General features: G+C 51.4%; 2 protein-coding genes across 2 annotated transcripts; both read left to right on the plus strand.

Annotated features, from left to right (window-relative positions):
• On the plus strand, positions 1-3,628 carry LOC133264295 (SUN domain-containing protein 5-like). Its single transcript, XM_061444241.1, has 5 exons — positions 1-130; positions 644-728; positions 1,286-1,398; positions 1,955-2,122; positions 3,389-3,628. The coding sequence occupies exons 3-5, from the start codon at positions 1,300-1,302 to the stop codon at positions 3,512-3,514; spliced, it is 393 nt and encodes a 130-aa protein (XP_061300225.1). The 5' UTR covers positions 1-130; positions 644-728; positions 1,286-1,299; the 3' UTR covers positions 3,515-3,628.
• A 12,868-nt stretch (positions 3,629-16,496) lies between these two features.
• Positions 16,497-20,556, plus strand: LOC133264303 (SUN domain-containing protein 5-like). The gene is made up of 5 exons (XM_061444251.1): positions 16,497-16,626; positions 17,140-17,224; positions 17,783-17,895; positions 18,452-18,619; positions 19,886-20,556. Exons 3-5 carry the CDS (start codon positions 17,797-17,799, stop codon positions 20,009-20,011), a joined length of 393 nt encoding a protein of 130 aa, XP_061300235.1. The 5' UTR covers positions 16,497-16,626; positions 17,140-17,224; positions 17,783-17,796; the 3' UTR covers positions 20,012-20,556.
• The last annotated feature ends 6,638 nt before the right edge of the window (positions 20,557-27,194 follow it).

Here is a 27,194-nt window from a genome sequence, read left to right on the forward strand (position 1 = left end):
TCTCTGACAACATCTGCTTTCCTGTTCCTGCAGGAATTTGCACGCCTTGTTGACAGAGCAAACCCAAAAGTTGCAGCTTCTGCTGGAGGAGGTGGCTCAGCTGGAGGTGGAGATAAGCAGTTTGAAGAAGGTAACCCTGCATTTTGGAGAAGAAGGCTTGGCTGGGCAGAAGCCCTGAGGAAGCACTACCTGGGATTAGTAGTGGGCTCAGCCTGCTGAGCGCAGCAAGCCAGCTTGTGCCAGGGGATTGCTGGGTGAGCTTTGGCACTGCCCAGGCCCTTCTCTAGGCCCAGGTTAACTGGTGCTTCAGGCAGTAGAAATCTTCCAGCATCCTTCCCTTGGCACGGGCACCTTTGGCTGCTCTGGCTGGGCCCTGAGCAGCAGGGAGACCCAGGCCCACTCCCATGGCCAGCCTTTGTGGACATGGCCTGAGCATGGAAGGTGGGAACAAGGGAGTGAGGACCCCATGGTCGTGGCCACATATACTGTGCTTGTGGCTCACGTCAGCTGCAGTCTCTCAGCTTACTGGACAAGGCTTGCCTTGTATTTCTGACACTGACTCTTTGCCTTTCTGGGCGCTGGTAGCCATGCTGAACTGACTGCTGAAGTGCTCATTTTCTGTGCTTGTTTGTGTCTTTCCCAGGAGAGGCAGGAGGTGAACCCGGCAGCACTGGAGTTGGCTTTGGAAGTCTTCGTCGGAAGATCTGACTGGGCCCTGAAAAGTTCTGGTATGGACACAGCAGCCCATTCTCCTTGCCATGCACTTGTCTGTAGCACTCCCCAAAGGAGGATGTCCTCCAGGTGCTGCTCTCCTAAGCAGGGGAGCTGAAAGCAGGGGAGCTTCATGAGGTCCGAGAGCAAGTCTGTGGCAGTGGCTCTCTTGGATTCCCTCCTGGTTCCGCCTCTGCGCAGGTGCCTCTGGCACTGTTCCCCCCCCCCCCCCCCCACACACACATTCCAGGGCTGACGGAGGGGCTCTCTTCCTCATCAATGCATTTGGAAAGAGAACGGATGCGTCATCCTTTATTGCCCACACAGCAAGCCCTCAGCTTTGGTCTGCCCTCATTCACCAGCACCCTCAGGCCTTCTACTTGTGGCACTGAGAGGAGCAGACACCAGGCATATGGGTGCTGTCATCCTGCGCAGCTAGGCACCCCTACCAGCATGGAGATGAGGAGAGGACTGACAGACGTGGAGCTGTCCAGCAGCATCAGAAAGGGCGTCTGAGCACAGGGTCCTCCTACTCGGTGGCCTCGTGCAGTCACCTGCTCTCCCTTCCTTACAGGTGCCACCATTGACATGCAGAGAACTTCAAAGACCTATGACTGCAAAGAGAATTGGGGCTGCAGGGTTTTATGGTTCTTCCACACTCCCAACCCTCCTGATACGATTTTGGAGGTATTGTAGCAGAAACCACCAGTGCATGTTTCCTTCCTGAGAAGCTGGGGACTGACCTTGGGCATTGTCCTCTCAGTCCAGTGGTAATGCTCAAGCCCACAGTGCTGATCTGTTGCCTGAAGCCAAAGCTTGGACTCAGGGCTGGCCTCGATCGAAAGCAGTGGCTCCCCTCAGGAGGGGAACAGAGCTCAACTGCGGCATCTTGCCCAGAGTCCTCAGTCACAGCTGGGTGAACGACATTCTCCCTGGTGACCTCATTTCCATACTCAGCCCTAACAGTTCTTTTCTGGGGTGGGAGGCAGGGGGTCCTCTGCAGAGCCACTGGGCAGAGAGCTGTGTCTGTAAGGGCCTGACTAGGTTGGCTTAGTAACAGGTATTCTCCTCTTTTCATAATACTGAGAGGCTGCTGCTTTTGTCCATTTCCTCACACGTGCCTCATTTTCAAGCTGGACTAGACCCCCCAGACACACCAGCACCTGTGCTTCAGGCTACATGAGCAGCTGTGTTGAACTGAACATGGGCTCACGTTTCATTAACTCTCACGTTCTGATTGCAGCCGGATATTTCCCCAGGAAACTGCTGGCCATTACAAGGGCACCAGGGCCAGGTGGTCATCAGGTTGCGAGCACGAGTCCATCTGACTGCTGTCAGTGTGCAGCACATCTACAAAGAGGTCTCTCCATCCGGGACCGTCACCAGTGCCCCCCGAGACATCGCTGTCTTTGTAAGTCTCTGCTGGGTGCTTCTGGCTGGCATGGCCCTGGGGCAAAGCCGTGACTGGAACTTGCTTGCTTTGTGCAAGCTTTGTGCAAGCAAGTCCTTGGAGATTTGTGTCCTGCTTTCTCCTAAGCCCTGCAGTGCACTTGCAGGATACTTCAGGGGCTCTAGGGGTTCCATCCCTCTCAAGACTCATTCTGGTGAGAGCACCTCAGGGCTCTTGAATAAAACACAAGGTGGAGACAGTGCTTAACTACTGCTAGAGCCCCAGGAGAGGCTCAGTAGACAACAGCCCATGCAATATATGCTGATCCAGCACATACAAACATCCTCTTTGCCGGGACAAGTCTGAGCTTCTCTCCTTCCTCCTTGTGCTTTTCCCTTGAGGGATCGAATGCAGACAGAGAAGAGGAAACTCTCCTTGGGATGTTCATGTACAACGTGACAAAAGAGGCTATTCAAACCTTCCCTCTGAAGGTACAGTCTGTGCATGAAGGCAAGATGCCCAGGAGTAAACCAGCAGTGCCTGGCACTCAGTCCGTGGCAGGAAGAGCGTGAATGCTCTCTCCCCTGGCGCAGGGGCCCAGACCACTGCCGAGGAGGCCTGGTGGAGCTGGGAGGACTGAGTAGCATGCGGTAGGGGTAGCAGCAACAGGTTTGCAAGGGCAGGGTTGCTCCTGTGGGAGCTTAAGTCCTGAGAGACCCCTGCTGCAGCTGCTGCCTTCAGCAGAGCCAGCTGCACACATGGCCTCTCCACCAAAGCAACATCTTCGTGCCAGGAGAAATAGGGATACCTGGTGGGGGAAGCTGCCGGGCAGCATTGTCGCTCCACCCTGTGGCCTGCTGACAGGCTGGACAGTGTCCTTTCCTCCCAGCACAACACGTCCCTTTTCTCCTGGTGCCCTCACACCTGCCAGGAGGAAGGCAGGCAGAGAGCATGGCGGGAGCTTAATGGACTTTCACACCAACTGTCTCACGCATAGGAGGACCTCCCCAGCCTCTCTGTCAGCTCAGAGCAAGCTGCAGAGGTAAAGGGGCAAAGGGAAGGGAGGCGCGGTCGCCAGCAGGCCAGGTTCCAGAGGATGTCTTCTCCCTTCCCGTGCCTCCAGTCTCTGCAGGAGCCCTGGTACCAGCAGTGAGCCTCAGATGCCTACAGCCACTCCTACCCACTTTTGGAAGCTTGTTCCTGAGCAGGAGCAGGGCGGGCAGGGGGAGAAACGTCAATTGCACCGTCACACTTAACACCTCAGTTTTCTTGTCACTCTCTTCACAGAACACGCACAGAGCCTTTGCGCACATCAAACTTATTGTGAAGAGCAACTGGGGAAACACAGCCTACACCTGCATTTATCGAGTGCAGGTTCATGGAAAGATGGAAGAACAAGAAAACCTCAGCTGAAACCAGACAAGAAAAAGAGCACAAATAAAAAAGAGAAATGAGGGAGGAGGGATAAATGGTTTGTCAGATCAGAGTGGTGTAGAGGATCTGTCTCTAAAGTAAGGTGTGCAGGAAGGTCCACTGGGGGATGGGTAGCAGCACCCGGTCACAGGGTACAGGGCAGCCTGCAGGCAGCGGATGTGGGTCACCCACAACCCTTGGGACAGCTCCTTGGGGCTGCCAGGGGCTTGTGAGCTTCCTCTTTTAATTTCCCAGTAGCAGGGCTGGAGAAGCATTGGATTCCCCAGTGCACCATCAAAGGGCTGTGTGTGATGCCTGCCTTCTCCCGGGGGTGGTTTCAGGGGTGTGCAGCCAGCTGTGCAGCCAGGGGTACCCAGGGTTGTCATTTCAAGTAGGGTCCCTGCACCCCAGGGGCTGCGAGTTGGAGCAGTCTGGGTAAAGTCCTCTCCCTGCTAAAGAGCCAGCACAGGGCAGCTGAGACCAAAGCTGATGGACAGGTGAGATCTTCTGAAAAACTCTTTGATATCTCGTGTGAATTTCATCTGACACAACACCTCCATACGCGCTCCTGCCGTGTTCCTCTTTCCTTACTGCTGGAGGGCAGGACTGGCTCTGCCAGAGCCCCAGCAGAGCCCCCTCCTTCCAGGGACACCCTCAGCCTGCACCAACCAGAGCTCATGGAAGGGACCTGCCAAAAGTCTTCCTGAAACCAGAGAAGAGGCAGTTTCAGGGTGTTCTGTGAGAAATGCATCAGGTTTCACCCAGAGAATTCTCCCCTAAATTGTCACTGTCTTTTCCCTTTGGGAAAGCCCCCCATAACAGGCTCAAGCAAATGTCCAGTGGCAGCTCCGTCACCCAATTCCTCCTCCTGCCATTTGCATGCACATGGGAGCTGCAGCTCTTGCATGTCTGACTCTTCCTCGGCATCTACCTGACTGTACTCCTGGGCAACGAACTCCTCATCACCACCACAGCTTGCAACCGGTGCCTTCACACCCCATGTACTTCTTCCTCCTCGACCTCCCCCTGCTGGACCTGTGCTCCATGTCCACCGCTGTCACTAAAGCCATTGCCAGGTCCCTCTGGAACACCAGGGCCACCTTCTTCCTGGGATGTGCTGCCCAGGTCCTTTTCTTTCTCTCCTCAAACACAGACGATTTTATCGTCTCACCATCACGCCCTACAACCACTATGTGTCCATCTGCCAGCCCCTGCATGACGGGACCCTCCTGGGCAGCACAGCTTTTGTGTCCACAATGGCAGCAGCTGCCTGGGCCAGAGGGTTCCCCAGTTCTCGGCTGCACACTGTGGGACTTTGTCACTTCCCTCTGCTAAGGCAACGCCCAAAGGACCAAAGCTGGGGGAGCAGAGTGGGTTCCTGTCCCCTCTCTGCCTGTTCTGGGACAGTTCTGCCACTGTCCAGAAGCTCTGGGAGAGCTTGGGAGCCCTTCCCTGAGGCTGTGTATGAGGAGATCGGTTACAGCTCAGCATGGAAGAAGCAGGCAAGGTTCAGTTGCTCATGTTCAGTGGCTCCCCTCCATGGGGCACATCTGCCAGGCTTTTCCCCCTTACTCCCCCATCCATGGCTGATCCCCTGCGCTGGGGTCTGCGGGCAGAGCAGCAAGGTCCTGGGCCCAAGAGTGGAGCTTCATCTCACCAGTTCTTCCTGTCCAAGCCAGGGACAGCCCCTGTCTGTGTGCTCCTGCCTGCTGCGTGACACCTGAGGGTTGAGGGAAGGTCCTGTCCCAGGGCAGCTCTGGGAGACCCGTTGAGACAGGGCTTGTCCCAGGGGAGCAGGGTGAGTCCTGAGCCCTCCTCCCACTCAGCCTTTTCTCTGTGGGTCCCCCCAGCAGCAAGCACAAGCTTCGTCACCAGAGCACATCCCATAACATCTCAAGGTTCCTATTCAAAAAGGTCCCCGTCTTCTAAGATTCTAGGAGTCTTTCAGGCTGTAATTTGTGATTCTCTCTCCTTAAGTGTTGGTGCTCCAGGGGACTTGTCTGTGGTATTTAACCCATGGCAAAGGTCATGCAGAGCATCTGTGTTTCTGGCTACACGCTTCAGAGAAGCCACCTGTGTGCACTGCAAAGGGGAGTGTTGAGATGGGCTGTGTCCTTGGCGAAACCCCTGTTCCTGCGGGACACACAGCCCTGCCTGGGAGAGAGCATGTAGGGAAGGGCTGTGCTGCATTCACAGGGCAGTGTTTAGCTCCACTCAAGTGACATGATGCTCTCAGAGCTCTGTGCCTTGCTCACGCTGCTCCTCTCCCTTCGTCCTCACCTTGCTGGGTTTTGGCTGCGGCACAGACATGGAATGAAGACAGACAGTCATCCTCAGCCATGCACACCCCCTCGCACTGCAGCTGAAGGCAAGAGACCAGCTCTTGGGGAGTGTTTTTTATTAGACTCATATTGGAAGCAGTAGAGGAGCCATGTAGAGGGAATGTCGGAGGTCAAAAGAGAGAGCAGGTATTCCAAAACTGAATACAAGAGACTGTATAAAATGTCAGTGTTCAAATGTCTCCTTCATTCATCTTCTAGAAAAGAAGAGGCTACTTTATATTAAAACACGGCTCACTGTTCCTCTGTGGGAAGACATACTGACCCTTACCTGCCAGCACGTAAAAAAAAATCAAGCCACTTCTAGAACTGCTCACTGTAATTTTATTTATGTCAGAAATTCCCAAATTACTCACTTCCAGGGTAACTGCAAGACATACCTCCTCTCTGGATTTTAAAGAGAAGTCTAGTAAGGACAAGGCCTGCTGCATGCAGTATGTTTTGGAATGAGGTTTTGGTTTTCCTCTACTTTTTGTTATGGAAGCTGCTGCTCTTTAGCAACAGCCTTGCTGAATTCCTCACCCTAGGGACTGGTGGTGAAAACACAAACCTAACTGGAGATCCTCCAGCTCTCTGGTTCTACTACAGTGCTCAGAAATAACCAAAAGACAGGGTCTACAGCAGCAAGAAGAAGAAAAAACTGATAAATTAATCCCTCTGGGTAGCCTAAATAAGTGTATAGCAGCATCCTTTAACAGCATGGTACAAGACCTCTCACCGGAGAAGATACATGCTCTCTACGAGCTGTTGGCTGAGCAGAGGAATTCCAGTAAAGCATGTTTTGGCAGTTTGGGGGCATCAGTAAGATGTAGCTTTTATTTTCTTCACGCTCAGATGTCCAGGCTGTGAACCTGTGCCACAAGCTACACACAGCATCATAGCTAGAAGACATGTACCTTCCATTTGGAGCATCTGGATTTCTCCTTTAGAATTAAAAAAAAAGTTATCTCTTTTGCTGAAGAAAGCGTTGTGTGGGGGTATTTTCTGAAAGACTGCAAAGCACCTCAAACCAAAATAGCAATTGTCTCTTACAGGAGTTAACCCTGCAAGCCGTGTGCACTCTGAAGGGTCCAAAGGAAGGCTATTGGCTTTATCCTAGCCCAATTTCAGCATAAAGTAGTAATGCAATATTAAATGAAAATGGTAACTGCAGTTACCTGAGCAAAACTGTTTTTTTGAGATACCAGCTCCTCTACTTTACAGGATTTAAGCTCCCTGCTTAGCTTGTCTCATGGGAAGTATCCTAAAGGTCAGTGTACAGGTACAGGACTTGAGTAAGGATTCGGTATTTTGCTCTTTGCTTGTCTTGGCTTTGTAGGGTTTCCTAGTGTCATGAAATGTGGAGGGAGCATCCAGTACCTCCCTGCGGTACCTGAATAGAAACTTCTAAGCAGCCGCTTGTAGATTTTACTGGAATCACTCCAATTCACCCTCAGGATACTCTCCCCACTACCAAAATCTTCTCCCTACAGCTCCTACAATTTTCCACCAGTGCTCTTATGTCTGCCAATGCTCCTTGCTCCTTGTAGGCAGCAGTTGGTTGCGTATGTCTCTTTTTAATTCATAAAACAGCTTTAATTCTTGAGGGATGGGGAAACAGAAAATCTGACAAGGGCTCAAGCAGACACAGAGATGGCAATTTCGTGTTAGCTTTGCTTCCTGTAAGAAACTGATATAGCAAATCTTGGACAGCACAGAGATGTGATCATAAAACTGACTCTCCATGGGATAACGCTGTAGGAGAGAAAGGGGAAAAGATCCAATCGTCTGTTGGTATAACAAGCATCTGCAGAGCTAGGACTCCACCAGTGCTGTTTGAAATATTTATCCAAACTGACGCTGTGTGCAGGCTATTTGCCTTTGTTTTATGACTGGAAGGTTAAAATATTGTAGTGAAGATAAAAGGGAAAAGGAAGATGTTAGAACCAGGGTCATGTAAGATAGATAATGTGTATTATGATATGGTAGCAATGTGTATTATGTGTGAGCAACCATACCGGGAGCTATCCCTCTGGTGGTTATATAGCATGTTACTTTAAATTCCATTAACGTCTGCTATTTTTTCCCTGCCCCTCTCAGGGCACAAAGCGAAGAGTGCTCAGACTTCAGTATTTTGTCTCGCTTCCTATGCTTAATGTGGGATACTAAACCATTTGTGTTACAAATTACTCCCTGAATCCAGCATTATTGATTTCTTTACTTTCTTTTCAACGAAAGGCTTAATTACAGAATCTGTGAGTTTCACACACACACAAAATAATTAACTTTCATAAGATTTCCGTGAGATCAGCAGGCTGTGTTACGATCTGAGGCTCAGGGAGATTATGCCACTTAGAGGTACTCACTACTTTTGAAAGCCTCTTTTGGAGTTACTTGATGTGGTTTCAGCAAGTAAGAATGTTTTATGTGCAGCCTTTGCAGCATGCAACTCTGAGCACATGAGTTCCACAAATCACTTCCCAGGCGGTCAGAAAGGTCATCTACGCAGCGAGGTGCGTCCATTGATAAGCCAGTTTAGTGAACCTGGGTAGGTAACTGAGCACTGAACTGTGGAAAGAGCTGAACATCAGGTTACCTGACAGAATAAAACTGTCGTGGATAGACTTGAAAGAAACCTCTATTAACCTCCATCCTGCCTCTTTTGCTTCTGCTTTCCCAAAAAGCTTTCACCTTTCTGATGGATCTTTTCAAGGTTAATTCATGGCAATTGCTAAATCCAGGTGTCATGTCAAAACTAACAAGGGAAAACAATCCATTACAGTTGGCAATTCCTAGCCCTGAACAAATGGACTTTTAAAAAACTTTTTTTCTTTTTTTAGGGTCAGAGTGCGTTAAGAAACAAAGTCATGCATTTAATTTGCTGCCAAGCCATTTGTAATTTCAGTCACTGCTAGTGAAAATCACACCATTTTTTATAATTACTTTCAGTAAGAAAAAGACCTCTGTATATGATTAATTTCAAATATGTATGATTAATTTCAGTCCCAGTTTGTGCAGTCCTTCCTGTTACCCTGCTTCTAGGATCCAGACTCTGATCTCTCTGGGCAAACTTATCCAGAAAAAAACCAAGAAAAGTGTATATATATAGGCAAACCTGTCCCAAGTATGCAGAGTGGCGTGCTGCAAATTTTATGAAAGCAATTATATTCCCTCCAGCTGCTTTTAAATCCTTCAGGTTTCTTAGAGCTGCCGGCAATGGGTCGTCATTTAAATCACACCTTGCTATTGAATCTGTTCTTCCAAGGCTGCCAGGAAAGTTATTTAATTTCATTTAGAGCATCTAGTCAAATACTAATGAACTGACTCCAACCTGGAGAGTATGGCAAGCATCATATCAAAGAGCATTTTGCTTTTGTTCCTTCTTCAGAAGGGAACATGCAGAAATATCCGCTAGAAACAGCCCCACATTGAGAGTTGCCAGTGGTGATGACAGACGAGGAAGATGGAAAGGAATCTTCTTTTGCTTCCATATGCCTGCTCAAATAAGCATAGAGGGAAAAGAGGGCATGATACTTGGTCTGTCAGACAGAAGCCACCTAGAGTGGGAGATGGGACGCTTCATGCAGATGATTTAGGGAGGGTAGAGTATGAGAGCTTGCCAGCCTGTTAACAAAACAGTGGAGAGAAGAGGAAATTTCCTTGCAGTTGCATTTTTTTTTGATGGGACTGGGAAATGGGTACATCAAATCTGAGGAAGAAGTCTTCTCCAAGGCCCTGTGACCATCTTCCCAAGGTCTCTCTTTCCCAAGGGATCTTTGGCTGAAAACCAACTGCATTTCTGCCAGAGCCTCCTCTGAGCCTGTGACACTGAAGCTGCCACATTTGTGCAAGCGGCTCTCCCTGGCTGGTGATCATCGAGAATGTGACAGAGGCAGAGTTTATTTGCTGTTTCTCATGCCCTAAGTAGCCGCTTTGCCCCGCAACCTGTATGAGTGCTCACTCAGAAGAAAACAAAGGAAGCCTGCAGAACTGCAGGAGGGTATCATAGGATCCTGGTCTAAACAGAGCACTGGTCTCAAACAGTTGGCATTCCAGGAGTCTGCTGGCACACTGCAAGTAAGGAGAGGGTAATCCTCCTCTTCTGGCTTGCTCACGTTCTGATCAAGCACTTACCCTGATCAAGGACTTTTCAGTCTCTCATTGCTCTGCCAGTGAGGAGGGGCACAAGAAGCCAGGAGGAAGCAGAGACAGGACACCTGACCTGAACTAGCCACAGAGATATTCCAGACCACAGCATGTCATGACCGGTATAGAAACTGGGGGAGTTGGACGAAAAGGACCGTTTGATGCTGGATCAGGCTGGGTATTGGTCAGCGGGTGCTGAGCAGTTGTATTGGGCAACACTTGTGTTTTCTGGATTTTCATTTCTCTTTTTCTGTTGCCTCTTAGTATTATTATCATTTCTGTTATTGTTGGTATTATTTATTTTATCACTGTATTTTACTTGCTTTCAATTATTAAACTGTTCTTATCTCCACGTACAGGTTTTATATTCTTCCGATTCCCGTCACCGTCCCACCCAGGGGATGGGTGAGCGGCTGCCTGGTGCTGAGTTACCATCTGGGTTTAAACCAGGACAGAGGGACACTCCAGTTTGCCCTCATCTGCCCTTACCTGGGGCACACGGCATGTGGGAAGGGAATCACCTTTACACAGACACCACAGGAGCCCACACTCTCTCAGCCACTCTGCTCTCTGTGGTGATGCAGCCAGAGAGGATGTATGTCCCTAGTACCAGCAAGGGACCAGCAAGGGATGTGAGTCGCAAGCTGCCATCTAGTTCCCCAGACTGGTTGCCCTCTAAGTCCACCCCAGTACTTACATTCAGGCTATCATCTCCACTTTCTTCTAAGACTGCCTGGGAAAGAGAGCAAAGAGCTTGTCCGGATTGGACCTTGGTGGGGCTTTGCGTGGGGTACAGGGGTCCCCAGCCCCATGGCTTCCCTCTGGTCTGAGCAGGAAGATCCTTTCTGCTCCCCCCACCCCATTGCTCCAAGTTGCACCTGGGATACCTGTTCATGCAGTGACCAGGGGTGAGGACAGAGGGAAGGACAGGCTGGGGAATTAGGGATCTCCAAAGGGGATGGGGTGACTGGGACGCAAAGACAGGGCACTGGCGTGAATTAACCAGGCTGATGGCGTTGAAGGGACAGGACTGTATGGGATGTTAAGGTGGGGTAGAGGAATTCAAGTGCAGAAGATACGGGGACTTCAAGCGTGGTGGTTGGTAGAGGCAGAAGGACGACTGCAGAGGACCAAAGTGAGGGGACTGGGAGAGTGTTTGGGAGCTGGGGTTCAAGGAAGCGTTTTTGGGGACATTACAACAGTGGACAGGATGAAAGGCAAAGGACTGAGGGGGGCGACGTCCCAAAGGCATTGGGAACGATCAAAGGGAGGGCATCTGGGGACCCTAGGTAGGATAGAGAGGAGGTCCCAGGGAGGAGATGCCTGAGGGGACCAAAAGGACGAAGGGGCCCAAAAGGGAGGGGTGTGGGGGCACCGAGAGAAGGAATGGGTCAGGCCCTCCTAGGGCGGAGATAGGTCCGACCATTCAGGGAAGGAGCTGGGCTCTGGGTATCAGGAGCTATACTGCGTGGAAGCTTGGGAACAAACAGAACTGTGGAAGGCAGAAAGCTGTATCTCCTGGGGCTTCTCCCTTTCCTCTTGCTTGGGAAAGGGAGAAGCCAACTCAAGGGGTTTCATGCTCACCACTATGATTTCATCCTGCAGGGGAGCTGATATCTTGCAGCCAAGACCTGTTCCCAGCCTTGAGCCCCTCCACGGGGCACTGGGGACTCACCTGAGTATCTGCTGGGGTTCACAGCAGGATAGTGAAGAGCAGGGCCATGCTGAGCACTGTGACCTTCATGTTTCTCTGCGGTTTGGTGAGTCCTGGATGAGGCTGGAGAAGGTGAGGGGCAGATTTATCCCTCCCAGGACTCCTCCTTGCCCTCCCTGAGAGCTCCCAGGGCAAAGCCAGACTTGGCAGAGACACCAGCCCTGGCAGCAAGCCTGGCCTAGGCCCCTGCCTCCAGCATGGCTTCAGCCACCTTTGCTGGCATCAGTCCAGCTTCCCGCACGGGGCAGCTGGACATGCAAGTGCCCAGGCATCTGGGGCTGGTGAAGGGGAACAAAGGACCCCTGACAGCCAGGCCTCCTATGGTGTCTGCCCACTGCTCCAACACAAAAGCACCCTCCAACAGCCCCCCAAAGCCAGATCCCCCTATCTCCCAGTGCCCCTCACCTCCCAGCACTATCATCTCCCAGCACCGCCTGCCTCCCAGGACTGTCTTTCCACCCAGGACTCCCCCAGGGATGATGTTAGCCTCAGACCAGGGGTCTCTGAGCAGAACTCTCCCTGCCCCCTCTCCATCCCTTGGGTAACCAGGGGGCTGGGAATGACCCCTCTTCCTGGGGCACGAAGGATCCCGGGATTAGGGAACACTGGGAGGTGGGAGGACAGCTGCGGTGCACTGGCAGGTGGGGATACTGCCGGGTAACTGGGATCTTGAGTCACAGGAGGCGATGGGGAGCACTGGTGAATGCTGGGCACTGGGAGATGAGGGTTCGGCTTGAAGGAGTGCTGGGGTGGTCAGAAGGCCCAGCTCCAGCCCACCCCATTTCCCATACACTGTAGTCCCCAGTCTTGGGCAGTCCACAGCCATGGCCTCCCCAGTGCAGAGAACGGAGCAGAATATCCCCTGCCCTGACCACCAGCCTGCCACTGCCTGGGGCCACCATACCCACCCAGGTCACTGGAGTCCCACTCTGCAGAGCTGCCTCCAGATGGTGGGTCCCAATGACTCTGTCCCCAGCAAGGCTCTGGCTCCCTGGATGGCACTCGGACACTGGTCACCCAAGGCCCTTGTCCTCAAGGGATGTCCCCTCAATGTCCTCATCCTTGGCCAGGCCAGCTCTGTCCCCGAGCAGGATGTGGCCACCCGGAGGGACACCGTGAAGCAGACGCTTGTCCTCAGGCAGCCACTTGGAGCTAATTGCAGGGACAACAGAGTTCCCATGGCAACAGGAGAGATGTTTGTTCTTGTCATCCCTCCTGTCTGTGTGTAGCTGATAAGCTTTATTTGCCTAGGGCCAGGATGTGCTGGGGTGGTCATGGTGCCCAGCTCCAGCCCACCCCATTTCCCATACACTGCAGGCCCCAGTCTGGTCTAGTCCCCATGTTGCCCCAGGGGAGCCCAGAGGGAGCCCTGCTCAGCCCCACTGTGACATCAGAGCCGCCAATCTTGACTGAGAACCTGGCACACATACAGCGTTGTGGGGCAGGGAAAGAGCCCACAGCTGCACGTGACTGTTGCCCCGGGCAGGGACACTCCCGTGGAAGGGCAGCGTGGAGCTGCTGCTGGAACTGGTTTTGCCTGAGGAGCCCAGACTGCTGAGGCTTAGGAGGAAGAGCTGAGCAGGGAGGCTGCCTTTGCCCAGAGATGGCAAGGAGAAAGGCACCACGGAAAAGAGTCCAAGGGACCTTAAATGTCTCCTTTGAGACCACAGCTGACCAACGGTCAGCACGAGAGGCTGCAAGGCGGAGCCACGGCCAGGCGAGTAGGTACGAAGTTGGCTGCTCGTGCATGGGGCATCAGCTTAGGACGGTAGCTGGGACACGGCCTAATACAGCCAGCAGGTCACGGATCAGCATGGGGAAGCTGACAGACGCTTCTGCACAAGAGCCCTGTGCATTGCCCACCCCCCTTCTGGTGGGCCGTGGCTGAAAGCATGGCTTGCTCTCCCAGCAAGCACTGAGAGCAATCGGCATCTTTTTTGTTTTCCTCCCACAGGAGCCTTTTCACAGAGGTGGAGCTGGTGGAACGCTTTCCTCAGTCCACTCCCAGCTCATCCTCTCGAGGGCCACCAAAGCGTCAAGACAAGGCCACAGCACTTGCAAGTAAGCTCAGCACTGGCTCTTGCTGCAAAGTCCTTGGGGTGAACTCCGAGCGCTGCACTGTGCCAGAAGTCTGGCAAAATGTCACAAGTGGCTGGGGAAATGCAGGCTGCTCTGCTCTTCACCCCAGAGAGATGGTGCCTAGTCCTTGGTGCTTGCCTCCCTGCAGGGAGCCAAAACGCTCTTGGCTGAGCATCCTGGAGAAGAGACCTCAAGACAGAGGCCTAACTTTTCTCTGGTTTCTTTGCCCAGGGACGGTCTTCAGCCTCATTTGCCATCTGGCAGGTACCTTGTGGAGATACCTGCTGATCGTGTGCATCTTCACTGTGTACGTACAACCTGTTTCTGCTGTTGGGCTTTTGGGGAGGCGGTAGCCTCATGCTGCAGGGGTCAGGGTGCAGGGAGGGAGCGGGTGAGAATTGGGCTGTGCTGCCGGCTGTGCTTCGAGCAGTGGGGACTGCTGCTGCTGCTGCCAACTTCCTCCTCTTCCTCCGCTGCAGGCTGCATCTTTGCTGTCAAGCAGAGATGGGGAAAGGAGTATGTATGTACTCCGTGTTTCTGTGTTGGACACGGGGAGAAAGGAGGTGTCTGAGGGCCCTCAGCCAGCTTCCCACTCTCACGAGCACTGCTCGTGTTGTGGCCGTTCTCAGGGAGAGCCAAGAGTAAAGCCGCTGGGCAGACTCCCTGCCACACATTCGCCAGAGGCCCAGACTTTGGTCATGGTAGGAGAACCTGCTGTGTAGCCAGACGCAGGGGTGCGGAGGCGGAAGTCTTGATTTGCTCAACCTCTTTACTTTCGGGGAGTAGTGAGTCCTGGCGTTCTTCTTTGGGGGAAGAGCTGCTGGCAGTTTTGAAAGGTGTGGACCGAAAGTGCTCCTCCTGGGCTCTTCCCTGGCAGCTGTGTTGTCAGGAGCAGGCTTCCAAAACAGTGGCTTTTGTGCCTGGAAGTGGTAATCCAGCTGGTTTGCTCGAAACTTGCCTCATTGACAGACATAGGACACCCTCCTTTTTCAGGCAAAAGATGGCCGTGCACAAGAAGAGGTTCCTGAGATTCATTGTCTTCTTGCTTCCAGTGGTTCTTGGTGAGTCTGTGTGAGCAAATATTTGAGAGTAACAGCCTGGTTGTGCTGGATGCCAGCTTTCCTTTTTGGCCCATATGTGTGGAAACTCGCATGGTCCAAGTGCTTCTGGTGTGCGTCCTTGACGAGGACTTGCTTTTCAGCTACCAGTAAGACTGGTAGCCTCCCAGCCATGCTGCTGCACTGGCCACAGGACCAAAGGGCTTGCTTAGTCTGCAAGCCTGCGAGAGAAGGGAGTATGTATTTCCAAGCCTGAACTGGGGGATACCCAGAGGGGCTGTGCAGGGCGACTGATGGCCCTCCTGATACTTCTCCTGGCTGATGTAGCCTGGTCTCAGGGCTCACAGGAGCAGTAAGGGGAAATGGGAAAGAGCTCTGGGTCAGCGAGCACACCTGAAGCTCATGGCTACACAATGCCCTGAAGCCTGTGGTGATGGTTTCCGGTCAGAGGCAGGTCCTGTCTCTGCACCCTGTGTTCCCCACCTCCTCAGCTTAGCTGCTGCCCCATCCACAAGGCAACCAGGAGGAGACCACGGTGCTTCAGGGACCACTAGCAACCCAGGTCAAGTGACTGTCTCTTGGTGATGTGAATTGCAGCTGGTGTTTACTGTGGGACCTCACTGCCAGCGTGGACAATGCAGGCAAAGGCGCAGAGAGAGGTTGGTGGACCCTCTGGGACAGGCAGCTCCTGCAAGGGAGCATTGCTGACAGTGGCTGGCTAAATCGTGGGCTTTTCTGTGTCCACACAGAGTGAGCCAAAGAAGCAGTGGCTTTTGCCGGGGCTTCCTAGGGAAGCCTCTCCTGGGAAGCCCCAGCAGCTCTGGTGGTGGATACTCTAACAGAGAGTTTTTCCCTTTCAGGCTCTGACATGGGCATCGGCAGCAGAAACAAAGATGCTGAGGTAAGAGATGTTTCCTGAGCTGGAATTGGACCTGTGCAGGAACATCAGCCAACCTGTCATGGTTTAAGCCCAGCCCGTAACTCAGAACCACGCAGGCGCTCGCTCACTCCCCCTCTTCTCTGTCCCCCTGCTCCCCGAGGGATGGGGAGGAGAATCAAAAGAATGTAACTCCCACGGGTTGAGACAAGAACACTCCAGTAACTAAGGTGTAACACAAACCACTGCTGCTACCACCAGTAATAATAATGATAAAGGGAATGACAAGGGAAGAGAATACAACCGCTCCCCACCGGCTTAATGGTTCCCAGCCCGACCAGAGCCGTGATCTAGCCCTTCCGGGTAACTGCCCCGTTTATATACTGGGCATGACGTGCTGTGGTATGGAATACCTCTTTGGCTAGTTTGGGTGCAGCGTCCTCTCTCTGCTTCCTCCCGGCTTCCCCTCCTCCCTGGCAAAGCATGAGACTCAGAATGTCCTTGGTCAGAGTAAACATTACTGAGCACCAACTAAAACCAGCGGTGTTATCAGCGCTGTTCCCAGGCTGAAAGTCAAAACCACAGTGCTGCACCAGCTACTAAGAAGGAGAGAAATTCCTGCTACGGCTGAACCCAGGACAACCTCGTGCTACCTGCACCCATTTTTCTAACAGCCACGGCTCCTGTACTTCCCTCTGGCCATTGCCTTTCTTTCAGCGTGGGGAGGAAGGGAAGCATTCACAAACCAGAAAGCCCTGTGTCTCTGCTCCTTGCAGAGGGAATGGGCTGCTCTCTGACAACATCTGCTTTCCTGTTCCTGCAGGAATTTGCACGCCTTGTTGACAGAGCAAACCCAAAAGTTGCAGCTTCTGCTGGAGGAGGTGGCTCAGCTGGAGGTGGAGATAAGCAGTTTGAAGAAGGTAACCCTGCATTTTGGAGAAGAAGGCTTGGCTGGGCAGAAGCCCTGAGGAAGCACTACCTGGGATTAGTAGTGGGCTCAGCCTGCTGAGCGCAGCAAGCCAGCTTGTGCCAGGGGATTGCTGGGTGAGCTTTGGCACTGCCCAGGCCCTTCTCTAGGCCCAGGTTAACTGGTGCTTCAGGCAGTAGAAATCTTCCAGCATCCTTCCCTTGGCACGGGCACCTTTGGCTGCTCTGGCTGGGCCCTGAGCAGCAGGGAGACCCAGGCCCACTCCCATGGCCAGCCTTTGTGGACATGGCCTGAGCATGGAAGGTGGGAACAAGGGAGTGAGGACCCCATGGTCGTGGCCACATATACTGTGCTTGTGGCTCACGTCAGCTGCAGTCTCTCAGCTTACTGGACAAGGCTTGCCTTGTATTTCTGACACTGACTCTTTGCCTTTCTGGGCGCTGGTAGCCATGCTGAACTGACTGCTGAAGTGCTCATTTTCTGTGCTTGTTTGTGTCTTTCCCAGGAGAGGCAGGAGGTGAACCCGGCAGCACTGGAGTTGGCTTTGGAAGTCTTCGTCGGAAGATCTGACTGGGCCCTGAAAAGTTCTGGTATGGACACAGCAGCCCATTCTCCTTGCCATGCACTTGTCTGTAGCACTCCCCAAAGGAGGATGTCCTCCAGGTGCTGCTCTCCTAAGCAGGGGAGCTGAAAGCAGGGGAGCTTCATGAGGTCCGAGAGCAAGTCTGTGGCAGTGGCTCTCTTGGATTCCCTCCTGGTTCCGCCTCTGCGCAGGTGCCTCTGGCACTGTTCCCCCCCCCCCCCCCCCCCCACACACATTCCAGGGCTGACGGAGGGGCTCTCTTCCTCATCAATGCATTTGGAAAGAGAACGGATGCGTCATCCTTTATTGCCCACACAGCAAGCCCTCAGCTTTGGTCTGCCCTCATTCACCAGCACCCTCAGGCCTTCTACTTGTGGCGCTGAGAGGAGCAGACACCAGGCATATGGGTGCTGTCATCCTGCGCAGCTAGGCACCCCTACCAGCATGGAGATGAGGAGAGGACTGACAGACGTGGAGCTGTCCAGCAGCATCAGAAAGGGCGTCTGAGCACAGGGTCCTCCTACTCGGTGGCCTCGTGCAGTCACCTGCTCTCCCTTCCTTACAGGTGCCACCATTGACATGCAGAGAACTTCAAAGACCTATGACTGCAAAGAGAATTGGGGCTGCAGGGTTTTATGGTTCTTCCACACTCCCAACCCTCCTGATACGATTTTGGAGGTATTGTAGCAGAAACCACCAGTGCATGTTTCCTTCCTGAGAAGCTGGGGACTGACCTTGGGCATTGTCCTCTCAGTCCAGTGGTAATGCTCAAGCCCACAGTGCTGATCTGTTGCCTGAAGCCAAAGCTTGGACTCAGGGCTGGCCTCGATCGAAAGCAGTGGCTCCCCTCAGGAGGGGAACAGAGCTCAACTGCGGCATCTTGCCCAGAGTCCTCAGTCACAGCTGGGTGAACGACATTCTCCCTGGTGACCTCATTTCCATACTCAGCCCTAACAGTTCTTTTCTGGGGTGGGAGGCAGGGGGTCCTCTGCAGAGCCACTGGGCAGAGAGCTGTGTCTGTAAGGGCCTGACTAGGTTGGCTTAGTAACAGGTATTCTCCTCTTTTCATAATACTGAGAGGCTGCTGCTTTTGTCCATTTCCTCACACGTGCCTCATTTTCAAGCTGGACTAGACCCCCCAGACACACCAGCACCTGTGCTTCAGGCTACATGAGCAGCTGTGTTGAACTGAACATGGGCTCACGTTTCATTAACTCTCACGTTCTGATTGCAGCCGGATATTTCCCCAGGAAACTGCTGGCCATTACAAGGGCACCAGGGCCAGGTGGTCATCAGGTTGCGAGCACGAGTCCATCTGACTGCTGTCAGTGTGCAGCACATCTACAAAGAGGTCTCTCCATCCGGGACCGTCACCAGTGCCCCCCGAGACATCGCTGTCTTTGTAAGTCTCTGCTGGGTGCTTCTGGCTGGCATGGCCCTGGGGCAAAGCCGTGACTGGAACTTGCTTGCTTTGTGCAAGCTTTGTGCAAGCAAGTCCTTGGAGATTTGTGTCCTGCTTTCTCCTAAGCTCTGCAGTGCACTTGCAGGATACTTCAGGGGCTCTAGGGGTTCCATCCCTCTCAAGACTCATTCTGGTGAGAGCACCTCAGGGCTCTTGAATAAAACACAAGGTGGAGACAGTGCTCAACTACTGCTAGAGCCCCAGGAGAGGCTCAGTAGACAACAGCCCATGCAATATATGCTGATCCAGCACATACAAACATCCTCTTTGCCGGGACAAGTCTGAGCTTCTCTCCTTCCTCCTTGTGCTTTTCCCTTGAGGGATCGAATGCAGACAGAGAAGAGGAAACTCTCCTTGGGATGTTCATGTACAACGTGACAAAAGAGGCTATTCAAACCTTCCCTCTGAAGGTACAGTCTGTGCATGAAGGCAAGATGCCCAGGAGTAAACCAGCAGTGCCTGGCACTCAGTCCGTGGCAGGAAGAGCGTGAATGCTCTCTCCCCTGGCGCAGGGGCCCAGACCACTGCCGAGGAGGCCTGGTGGAGCTGGGAGGACTGAGTAGCATGCGGTAGGGGTAGCAGCAACAGGTTTGCAAGGGCAGGGTTGCTCCTGTGGGAGCTTAAGTCCTGAGAGACCCCTGCTGCAGCTGCTGCCTTCAGCAGAGCCAGCTGCACACATGGCCTCTCCACCAAAGCAACATCTTCGTGCCAGGAGAAATAGGGATACCTGGTGGGGGAAGCTGCCGGGCAGCATTGTCGCTCCACCCTGTGGCCTGCTGACAGGCTGGACAGTGTCCTTTCCTCCCAGCACAACACGTCCCTTTTCTCCTGGTGCCCTCACACCTGCCAGGAGGAAGGCAGGCAGAGAGCATGGCGGGAGCTTAATGGACTTTCACACCAACTGTCTCACGCATAGGAGGACCTCCCCAGCCTCTCTGTCAGCTCAGAGCAAGCTGCAGAGGTAAAGGGGCAAAGGGAAGGGAGGCGCGGTCGCCAGCAGGCCAGGTTCCAGAGGATGTCTTCTCCCTTCCCGTGCCTCCAGTCTCTGCAGGAGCCCTGGTACCAGCAGTGAGCCTCAGATGCCTACAGCCACTCCTACCCACTTTTGGAAGCTTGTTCCTGAGCAGGAGCAGGGCGGGCAGGGGGAGAAACGTCAATTGCACCGTCACACTTAACACCTCAGTTTTCTTGTCACTCTCTTCACAGAACACGCACAGAGCCTTTGCGCACATCAAACTTATTGTGAAGAGCAACTGGGGAAACACAGCCTACACCTGCATTTATCGAGTGCAGGTTCATGGAAAGATGGAAGAACAAGAAAACCTCAGCTGAAACCAGACAAGAAAAAGAGCACAAATAAAAAAGAGAAATGAGGGAGGAGGGATAAATGGTTTGTCAGATCAGAGTGGTGTAGAGGATCTGTCTCTAAAGTAAGGTGTGCAGGAAGGTCCACTGGGGGATGGGTAGCAGCACCCGCTGACAGGGCTACAGGGCAGCCTGCAGGCAGCGGATGTGGGTCACCCACAACCCTTGGGACAGCTCCTTGGGGCTGCCAGGGGCTTGTGAGCTTCCTCTTTTAATTTCCCAGTAGCAGGGCTGGAGAAGCATTGGATTCCCCAGTGCACCATCAAAGGGGTGTGTGTGATGCCTGCCTTCTCCCGGGGGTGGTTTCAGGGGTGTGCAGCCAGCTGTGCAGCCAGGGGTACCCAGGGTTGTCATTTCAAGTAGGGTCCCTGCACCCCAGGGGCTGCGAGTTGGAGCAGTCTGGGTAAAGTCCTCTCCCTGCTGAAAGAGCCAGCACAGGGCAGCTGAGACCAAAGCTGATGGACAGGTGAGATCTTCTGAAAAACTCTTTGATATCTCGTGTGAATTTCATCTGACACAACACCTCCATACGCGCTCCTGCCGTGTTCCTCTTTCCTTACTGCTGGAGGGCAGGACTGGCTCTGCCAGAGCCCCAGCAGAGCCCCCTCCTTCCAGGGACACCCTCAGCCTGCACCAACCAGAGCTCATGGAAGGGACCTGCCAAAAGTCTTCCTGAAACCAGAGAAGAGGCAGTTTCAGGGTGTTCTGTGAGAAATGCATCAGGTTTCACCCAGAGAATTCTCCCCTAAATTGTCACTGTCTTTTCCCTTTTGGAAAGCCCCCCATAACAGGCTCAAGCAAATGTCCAGTGGCAGCTCCGTCACCCAATTCCTCCTTCTGCCATTTGCATGCACATGGGAGCTGCAGCTCTTGCATGTCTGACTCTTCCTCGGCATCTACCTGACTGTACTCCTGGGCAACGAACTCCTCATCACCACCACAGCTTGCAACCGGTGCCTTCACACCCCATGTACTTCTTCCTCCTCGACCTCCCCCTGCTGGACCTGTGCTCCATGTCCACCGCTGTCACTAAAGCCATTGCCAGGTCCCTCTGGAACACCAGGGCCACCTTCTTCCTGGGATGTGCTGCCCAGGTCCTTTTCTTTCTCTCCTCAAACACAGACGATTTTATCGTCTCACCATCACGCCCTACAACCACTATGTGTCCATCTGCCAGCCCCTGCATGACGGGACCCTCCTGGGCAGCACAGCTTTTGTGTCCACAATGGCAGCAGCTGCCTGGGCCAGAGGGTTCCCCAGTTCTCGGCTGCACACTGTGGGACTTTGTCACTTCCCTCTGCTAAGGCAATGCCCAAAGGACCAAAGCTGGGGGAGCAGAGTGGGTTCCTGTCCCCTCTCTGCCTGTTCTGGGACAGTTCTGCCACTGTCCAGAAGCTCTGGGAGAGCTTGGGAGCCCTTCCCTGAGGCCGTGTATGAGGAGATCGGTTACAGCTCAGCATGGAAGAAGCAGGCAAGGTTCAGTTGCTCATGTTCAGTGGCTCCCCTCCATGGGGCACATCTGCCAGGCTTTTCCCCCTTACTCCCCCATCCATGGCTGATCCCCTGCGCTGGGGTCTGCGGGCAGAGCAGCAAGGTCCTGGGCCCAAGAGTGGAGCTTCATCTCACCAGTTCTTCCTGTCCAAGCCAGGGACAGCCCCTGTCTGTGTGCTCCTGCCTGCTGCGTGACACCTGAGGGTTGAGGGAAGGTCCTGTCCCAGGGCAGCTCTGGGAGACCCGTTGAGACAGGGCTTGTCCCAGGGGAGCAGGGTGAGTCCTGAGCCCTCCTCCCACTCAGCCTTTTCTCTGTGGGTCCCCCCAGCAGCAAGCACAAGCTTCGTCACCAGAGCACATCCCATAACATCTCAAGGTTCCTATTCAAAAAGGTCCCCGTCTTCTAAGATTCTAGGAGTCTTTCAGGCTGTAATTTGTGATTCTCTCTCCTTAAGTGTTGGTGCTCCAGGGGACTTGTCTGTGGTATTTAACCCATGGCAAAGGTCATGCAGAGCATCTGTGTTTCTGGCTACACGCTTCAGAGAAGCCACCTGTGTGCACTGCAAAGGGGAGTGTTGAGATGGGCTGTGTCCTTGGCGAAACCCCTGTTCCTGCGGGACACACAGCCCTGCCTGGGAGAGAGCATGTAGGGAAGGGCTGTGCTGCATTCACAGGGCAGTGTTTAGCTCCACTCAAGTGACATGATGCTCTCAGAGCTCTGTGCCTTGCTCACGCTGCTCCTCTCCCTTCGTCCTCACCTTGCTGGGTTTTGGCTGCGGCACAGACATGGAATGAAGACAGACAGTCATCCTCAGCCATGCACACCCCCTCGCACTGCAGCTGAAGGCAAGAGACCAGCTCTTGGGGAGTGTTTTTTATTAGACTCATATTGGAAGCAGTAGAGGAGCCATGTAGAGGGAATGTCGGAGGTCAAAAGAGAGAGCAGGTATTCCAAAACTGAATACAAGAGACTGTATAAAATGTCAGTGTTCAAATGTCTCCTTCATTCATCTTCTAGAAAAGAAGAGGCTACTTTATATTAAAACACGGCTCACTGTTCCTCTGTGGGAAGACATACTGACCCTTACCTGCCAGCACGTAAAAAAAAATCAAGCCACTTCTAGAACTGCTCACTGTAATTTTATTTATGTCAGAAATTCCCAAATTACTCACTTCCAGGGTAACTGCAAGACATACCTCCTCTCTGGATTTTAAAGAGAAGTCTAGTAAGGACAAGGCCTGCTGCATGCAGTATGTTTTGGAATGAGGTTTTGGTTTTCCTCTACTTTTTGTTATGGAAGCTGCTGCTCTTTAGCAACAGCCTTGCTGAATTCCTCACCCTAGGGACTGGTGGTGAAAACACAAACCTAACTGGAGATCCTCCAGCTCTCTGGTTCTACTACAGTGCTCAGAAATAACCAAAAGACAGGGTCTACAGCAGCAAGAAGAAGAAAAAACTGATAAATTAATCCCTCTGGGTAGCCTAAATAAGTGTATAGCAGCATCCTTTAACAGCATGGTACAAGACCTCTCACCGGAGAAGATACATGCTCTCTACGAGCTGTTGGCTGAGCAGAGGAATTCCAGTAAAGCATGTTTTGGCAGTTTGGGGGCATCAGTAAGATGTAGCTTTTATTTTCTTCACGCTCAGATGTCCAGGCTGTGAACCTGTGCCACAAGCTACACACAGCATCATAGCTAGAAGACATGTACCTTCCATTTGGAGCATCTGGATTTCTCCTTTAGAATTAAAAAAAAAGTTATCTCTTTTGCTGAAGAAAGCGTTGTGTGGGGGTATTTTCTGAAAGACTGCAAAGCACCTCAAACCAAAATAGCAATTGTCTCTTACAGGAGTTAACCCTGCAAGCCGTGTGCACTCTGAAGGGTCCAAAGGAAGGCTATTGGCTTTATCCTAGCCCAATTTCAGCATAAAGTAGTAATGCAATATTAAATGAAAATGGTAACTGCAGTTACCTGAGCAAAACTGTTTTTTTGAGATACCAGCTCCTCTACTTTACAGGATTTAAGCTCCCTGCTTAGCTTGTCTCATGGGAAGTATCCTAAAGGTCAGTGTACAGGTACAGGACTTGAGTAAGGATTCGGTATTTTGCTCTTTGCTTGTCTTGGCTTTGTAGGGTTTCCTAGTGTCATGAAATGTGGAGGGAGCATCCAGTACCTCCCTGCGGTACCTGAATAGAAACTTCTAAGCAGCAGCTTGTAGATTTTACTGGAATCACTCCAATTCACCCTCAGGATACTCTCCCCACTACCAAAATCTTCTCCCTACAGCTCCTACAATTTTCCACCAGTGCTCTTATGTCTGCCAATGCTCCTTGCTCCTTGTAGGCAGCAGTTGGTTGCGTATGTCTCTTTTTAATTCATAAAACAGCTTTAATTCTTGAGGGATGGGGAAACAGAAAATCTGACAAGGGCTCAAGCAGACACAGAGATGGCAATTTCGTGTTAGCTTTGCTTCCTGTAAGAAACTGATATAGCAAATCTTGGACAGCACAGAGATGTGATCATAAAACTGACTCTCCATGGGATAATGCTGTAGGAGAGAAAGGGGAAAAGATCCAATCGTCTGTTGGTATAACAAGCATCTGCAGAGCTAGGACTCCACCAGTGCTGTTTGAAATATTTATCCAAACTGACGCTGTGTGCAGGCTATTTGCCTTTGTTTTATGACTGGAAGGTTAAAATATTGTAGTGAAGATAAAAGGGAAAAGGAAGATGTTAGAACCAGGGTCATGTAAGATAGATAATGTGTATTATGATATGGTAGCAATGTGTATTATGTGTGAGCAACCATACCGGGAGCTATCCCTCTGGTGGTTATATAGCATGTTACTTTAAATTCCATTAACGTCTGCTATTTTTTCCCTGCCCCTCTCAGGGCACAAAGCGAAGAGTGCTCAGACTTCAGTATTTTGTCTCGCTTCCTATGCTTAATGTGGGATACTAAACCATTTGTGTTGCAAATTACTCCCTGAATCCAGCATTATTGATTTCTTTACTTTCTTTTCAACGAAAGGCTTAATTACAGAATCTGTGAGTTTCACACACACACAAAATAATTAACTTTCATAAGATTTCCGTGAGATCAGCAGGCTGTGTTACGATCTGAGGCTCAGGGAGATTATGCCACTTAGAGGTACTCACTACTTTTGAAAGCCTCTTTTGGAGTTACTTGATGTGGTTTCAGCAAGTAAGAATGTTTTATGTGCAGCCTTTGCAGCATGCAACTCTGAGCACATGAGTTCCACAAATCACTTCCCAGGCGGTCAGAAAGGTCATCTACGCAGCGAGGTGCGTCCATTGATAAGCCAGTTTAGTGAACCTGGGTAGGTAACTGAGCACTGAACTGTGGAAAGAGCTGAACATCAGGTTGCCTGACAGAATAAAACTGTCGTGGATAGACTTGAAAGAAACCTCTATTAACCTCCATCCTGCCTCTTTTGCTTCTGCTTTCCCAAAAAGCTTTCACCTTTCTGATGGATCTTTTCAAGGTTAATTCATGGCAATTGCTAAATCCAGGTGTCATGTCAAAACTAACAAGGGAAAACAATCCATTACAGTTGGCAATTCCTAGCCCTGAACAAATGGACTTTTAAAAAACTTTTTTTCTTTTTTTAGGGTCAGAGTGCGTTAAGAAACAAAGTCATGCATTAAATTTGCTGCCAAGCCATTTGTAATTTCAGTCACTGCTAGTGAAAATCACACCATTTTTTATAATTACTTTCAGTAAGAAAAAGACCTCTGTATATGATTAATTTCAAATATGTATGATTAATTTCAGTCCCAGTTTGTGCAGTCCTTCCTGTTACCCTGCTTCTAGGATCCAGACTCTGATCTCTCTGGGCAAACCTATCCAGAAAAAAACCAAGAAAAGTGTATATATATAGGCAAACCTGTCCCAAGTATGCAGAGTGGCGTGCTGCAAATTTTATGAAAGCAATTATATTCCCTCCAGCTGCTTTTAAATCCTTCAGGTTTCTTAGAGCTGCCGGCAATGGGTCGTCATTTAAATCACACCTTGCTATTGAATCTGTTCTTCCAAGGCTGCCAGGAAAGTTATTTAATTTCATTTAGAGCATCTAGTCAAATACTAATGAACTGACTCCAACCTGGAGAGTATGGCAAGCATCATATCAAAGAGCATTTTGCTTTTGTTCCTTCTTCAGAAGGGAACATGCAGAAATATCCGCTAGAAACAGCCCCACATTGAGAGTTGCCAGTGGTGATGACAGACGAGGAAGATGGAAAGGAATCTTCTTTTGCTTCCATATGCCTGCTCAAATAAGCATAGAGGGAAAAGAGGGTATGATACTTGGTCTGTCAGACAGAAGCCACCTAGAGTGGGAGATGGGACGCTTCATGCAGATGATTTAGGGAGGGTAGAGTGTGAGAGCTTGCCAGCCTGTTAACAAAACAGTGGAGAGAAGAGGAAATTTCCTTGCAGTTGCATTTTTTTTTTTGATGGGACTGGGAAATGGGTACATCAAATCTGAGGAAGAAGTCTTCTCCAAGGCCCTGTGACCATCTTCCCAAGGTCTCTCTTTCCCAAGGGATCTTTGGCTGAAAACCAACTGCATTTCTGCCAGAGCCTCCTCTGAGCCTGTGACACTGAAGCTGCCACATTTGTGCAAGCGGCTCTCCCTGGCTGGTGATCATCGAGAATGTGACAGAGGCAGAGTTTATTTGCTGTTTCTCATGCCCTAAATCACCATTTTGCCCTGACACGTGTCAGTGCTCTGTCAGAAGGAAGCAATGAAGCCTGCAGAACCGCAGAGGGTATCATAGGATCCTGGTCTAAACAGAGCACTGGTCTCAAACAGTTGGCATTCTAGGAGTCTGCTGGCACACTGCAAGTAAGGAGAGGGTTATTCTCCTCTTCTGGCTTGCTCAGATTCTGTATCTGAGATCTTCCATAGCTAGAAATATAAGCAAAGTTGTTGATTTAGCCTCCAAAAACTTTGTGTGTTTGCAGTGCACTCCGAGCTGCTGTACTTCATACAAATCAAGAGTGCATGGGTTACCTGGTCCTTCAGGCACTTCAGGTGAGCGCTACAGATGAAGAAGACTGTCATGTGTTTAGTGCTCAATGGAGATGAAGGAATAATTCCCAATGTGTTTTACCACAAATTACCCTAACTTCAGATTGATTGTGGTTTTATAGCAAAGGAAGTCTTAGACTCATTAGCTGGCTTCCCTAATAATGCTGGAAAATCTGGAGGATTTTGCTTAAATACATGTGTTTATTTTTATTTTATTTTTATTTCACGAAGATAAAGACAACCCATGGCAACCTAATAGCGGGCCAAGGCCAAGTGCTGGCTCAGAAGAGCCTGCTGCTCGGGCTGCCTGGTAACTTGGGCTGCCATATATTCTGTATATTTCCATGACTGCTGCTTGTGCCCAAATGCTAATCTGTCCTCCCCTCGTTAGCCCCAGAGGCCTGGCATTCATCAATCTGATACGTGGATAGAGTCTACAACTCGTTAGAGTTGTAAAGTAGGTATGCTTTATTCAGCGCTGAGGCGCATGTGGATTGCTTCTCCAAAAGCATGCGCACCCCTCCTTTGCCACTCAGTACGTTTATATTACATATAATGTTTACCTAAACATGAGATTACTTCTTACCTAATACTTATGCAAA

This window comes from Pezoporus flaviventris, unplaced genomic scaffold, assembly GCF_033815535.1.
Source record: "Pezoporus flaviventris isolate CSIRO_AGI_PZ_B2104156 unplaced genomic scaffold, CSIRO_AGI_Pfla_v1 ptg000739l, whole genome shotgun sequence".
Taxonomy (NCBI): Eukaryota; Metazoa; Chordata; class Aves; order Psittaciformes; family Psittacidae; genus Pezoporus; species Pezoporus flaviventris.

Bases quoted from the DNA above. Each gene is read 5' to 3' on its own strand.
- LOC133264295 (XM_061444241.1), top strand. From the start codon at position 1,300: ATGCAGAGAACTTCAAAGACCTATGACTGCAAAGAGAATTGGGGCTGC. The intron at 1,399-1,954 runs GTATTGTAGCAG...TTCTGATTGCAG, and splicing joins CTCCTGATACGATTTTGGAG to CCGGATATTTCCCCAGGAAA. The intron at 2,123-3,388 runs GTAAGTCTCTGC...CTCTCTTCACAG, and splicing joins CCCGAGACATCGCTGTCTTT to AACACGCACAGAGCCTTTGC.
- LOC133264303 (XM_061444251.1), top strand. From the start codon at position 17,797: ATGCAGAGAACTTCAAAGACCTATGACTGCAAAGAGAATTGGGGCTGC. The intron at 17,896-18,451 runs GTATTGTAGCAG...TTCTGATTGCAG, and splicing joins CTCCTGATACGATTTTGGAG to CCGGATATTTCCCCAGGAAA. The intron at 18,620-19,885 runs GTAAGTCTCTGC...CTCTCTTCACAG, and splicing joins CCCGAGACATCGCTGTCTTT to AACACGCACAGAGCCTTTGC.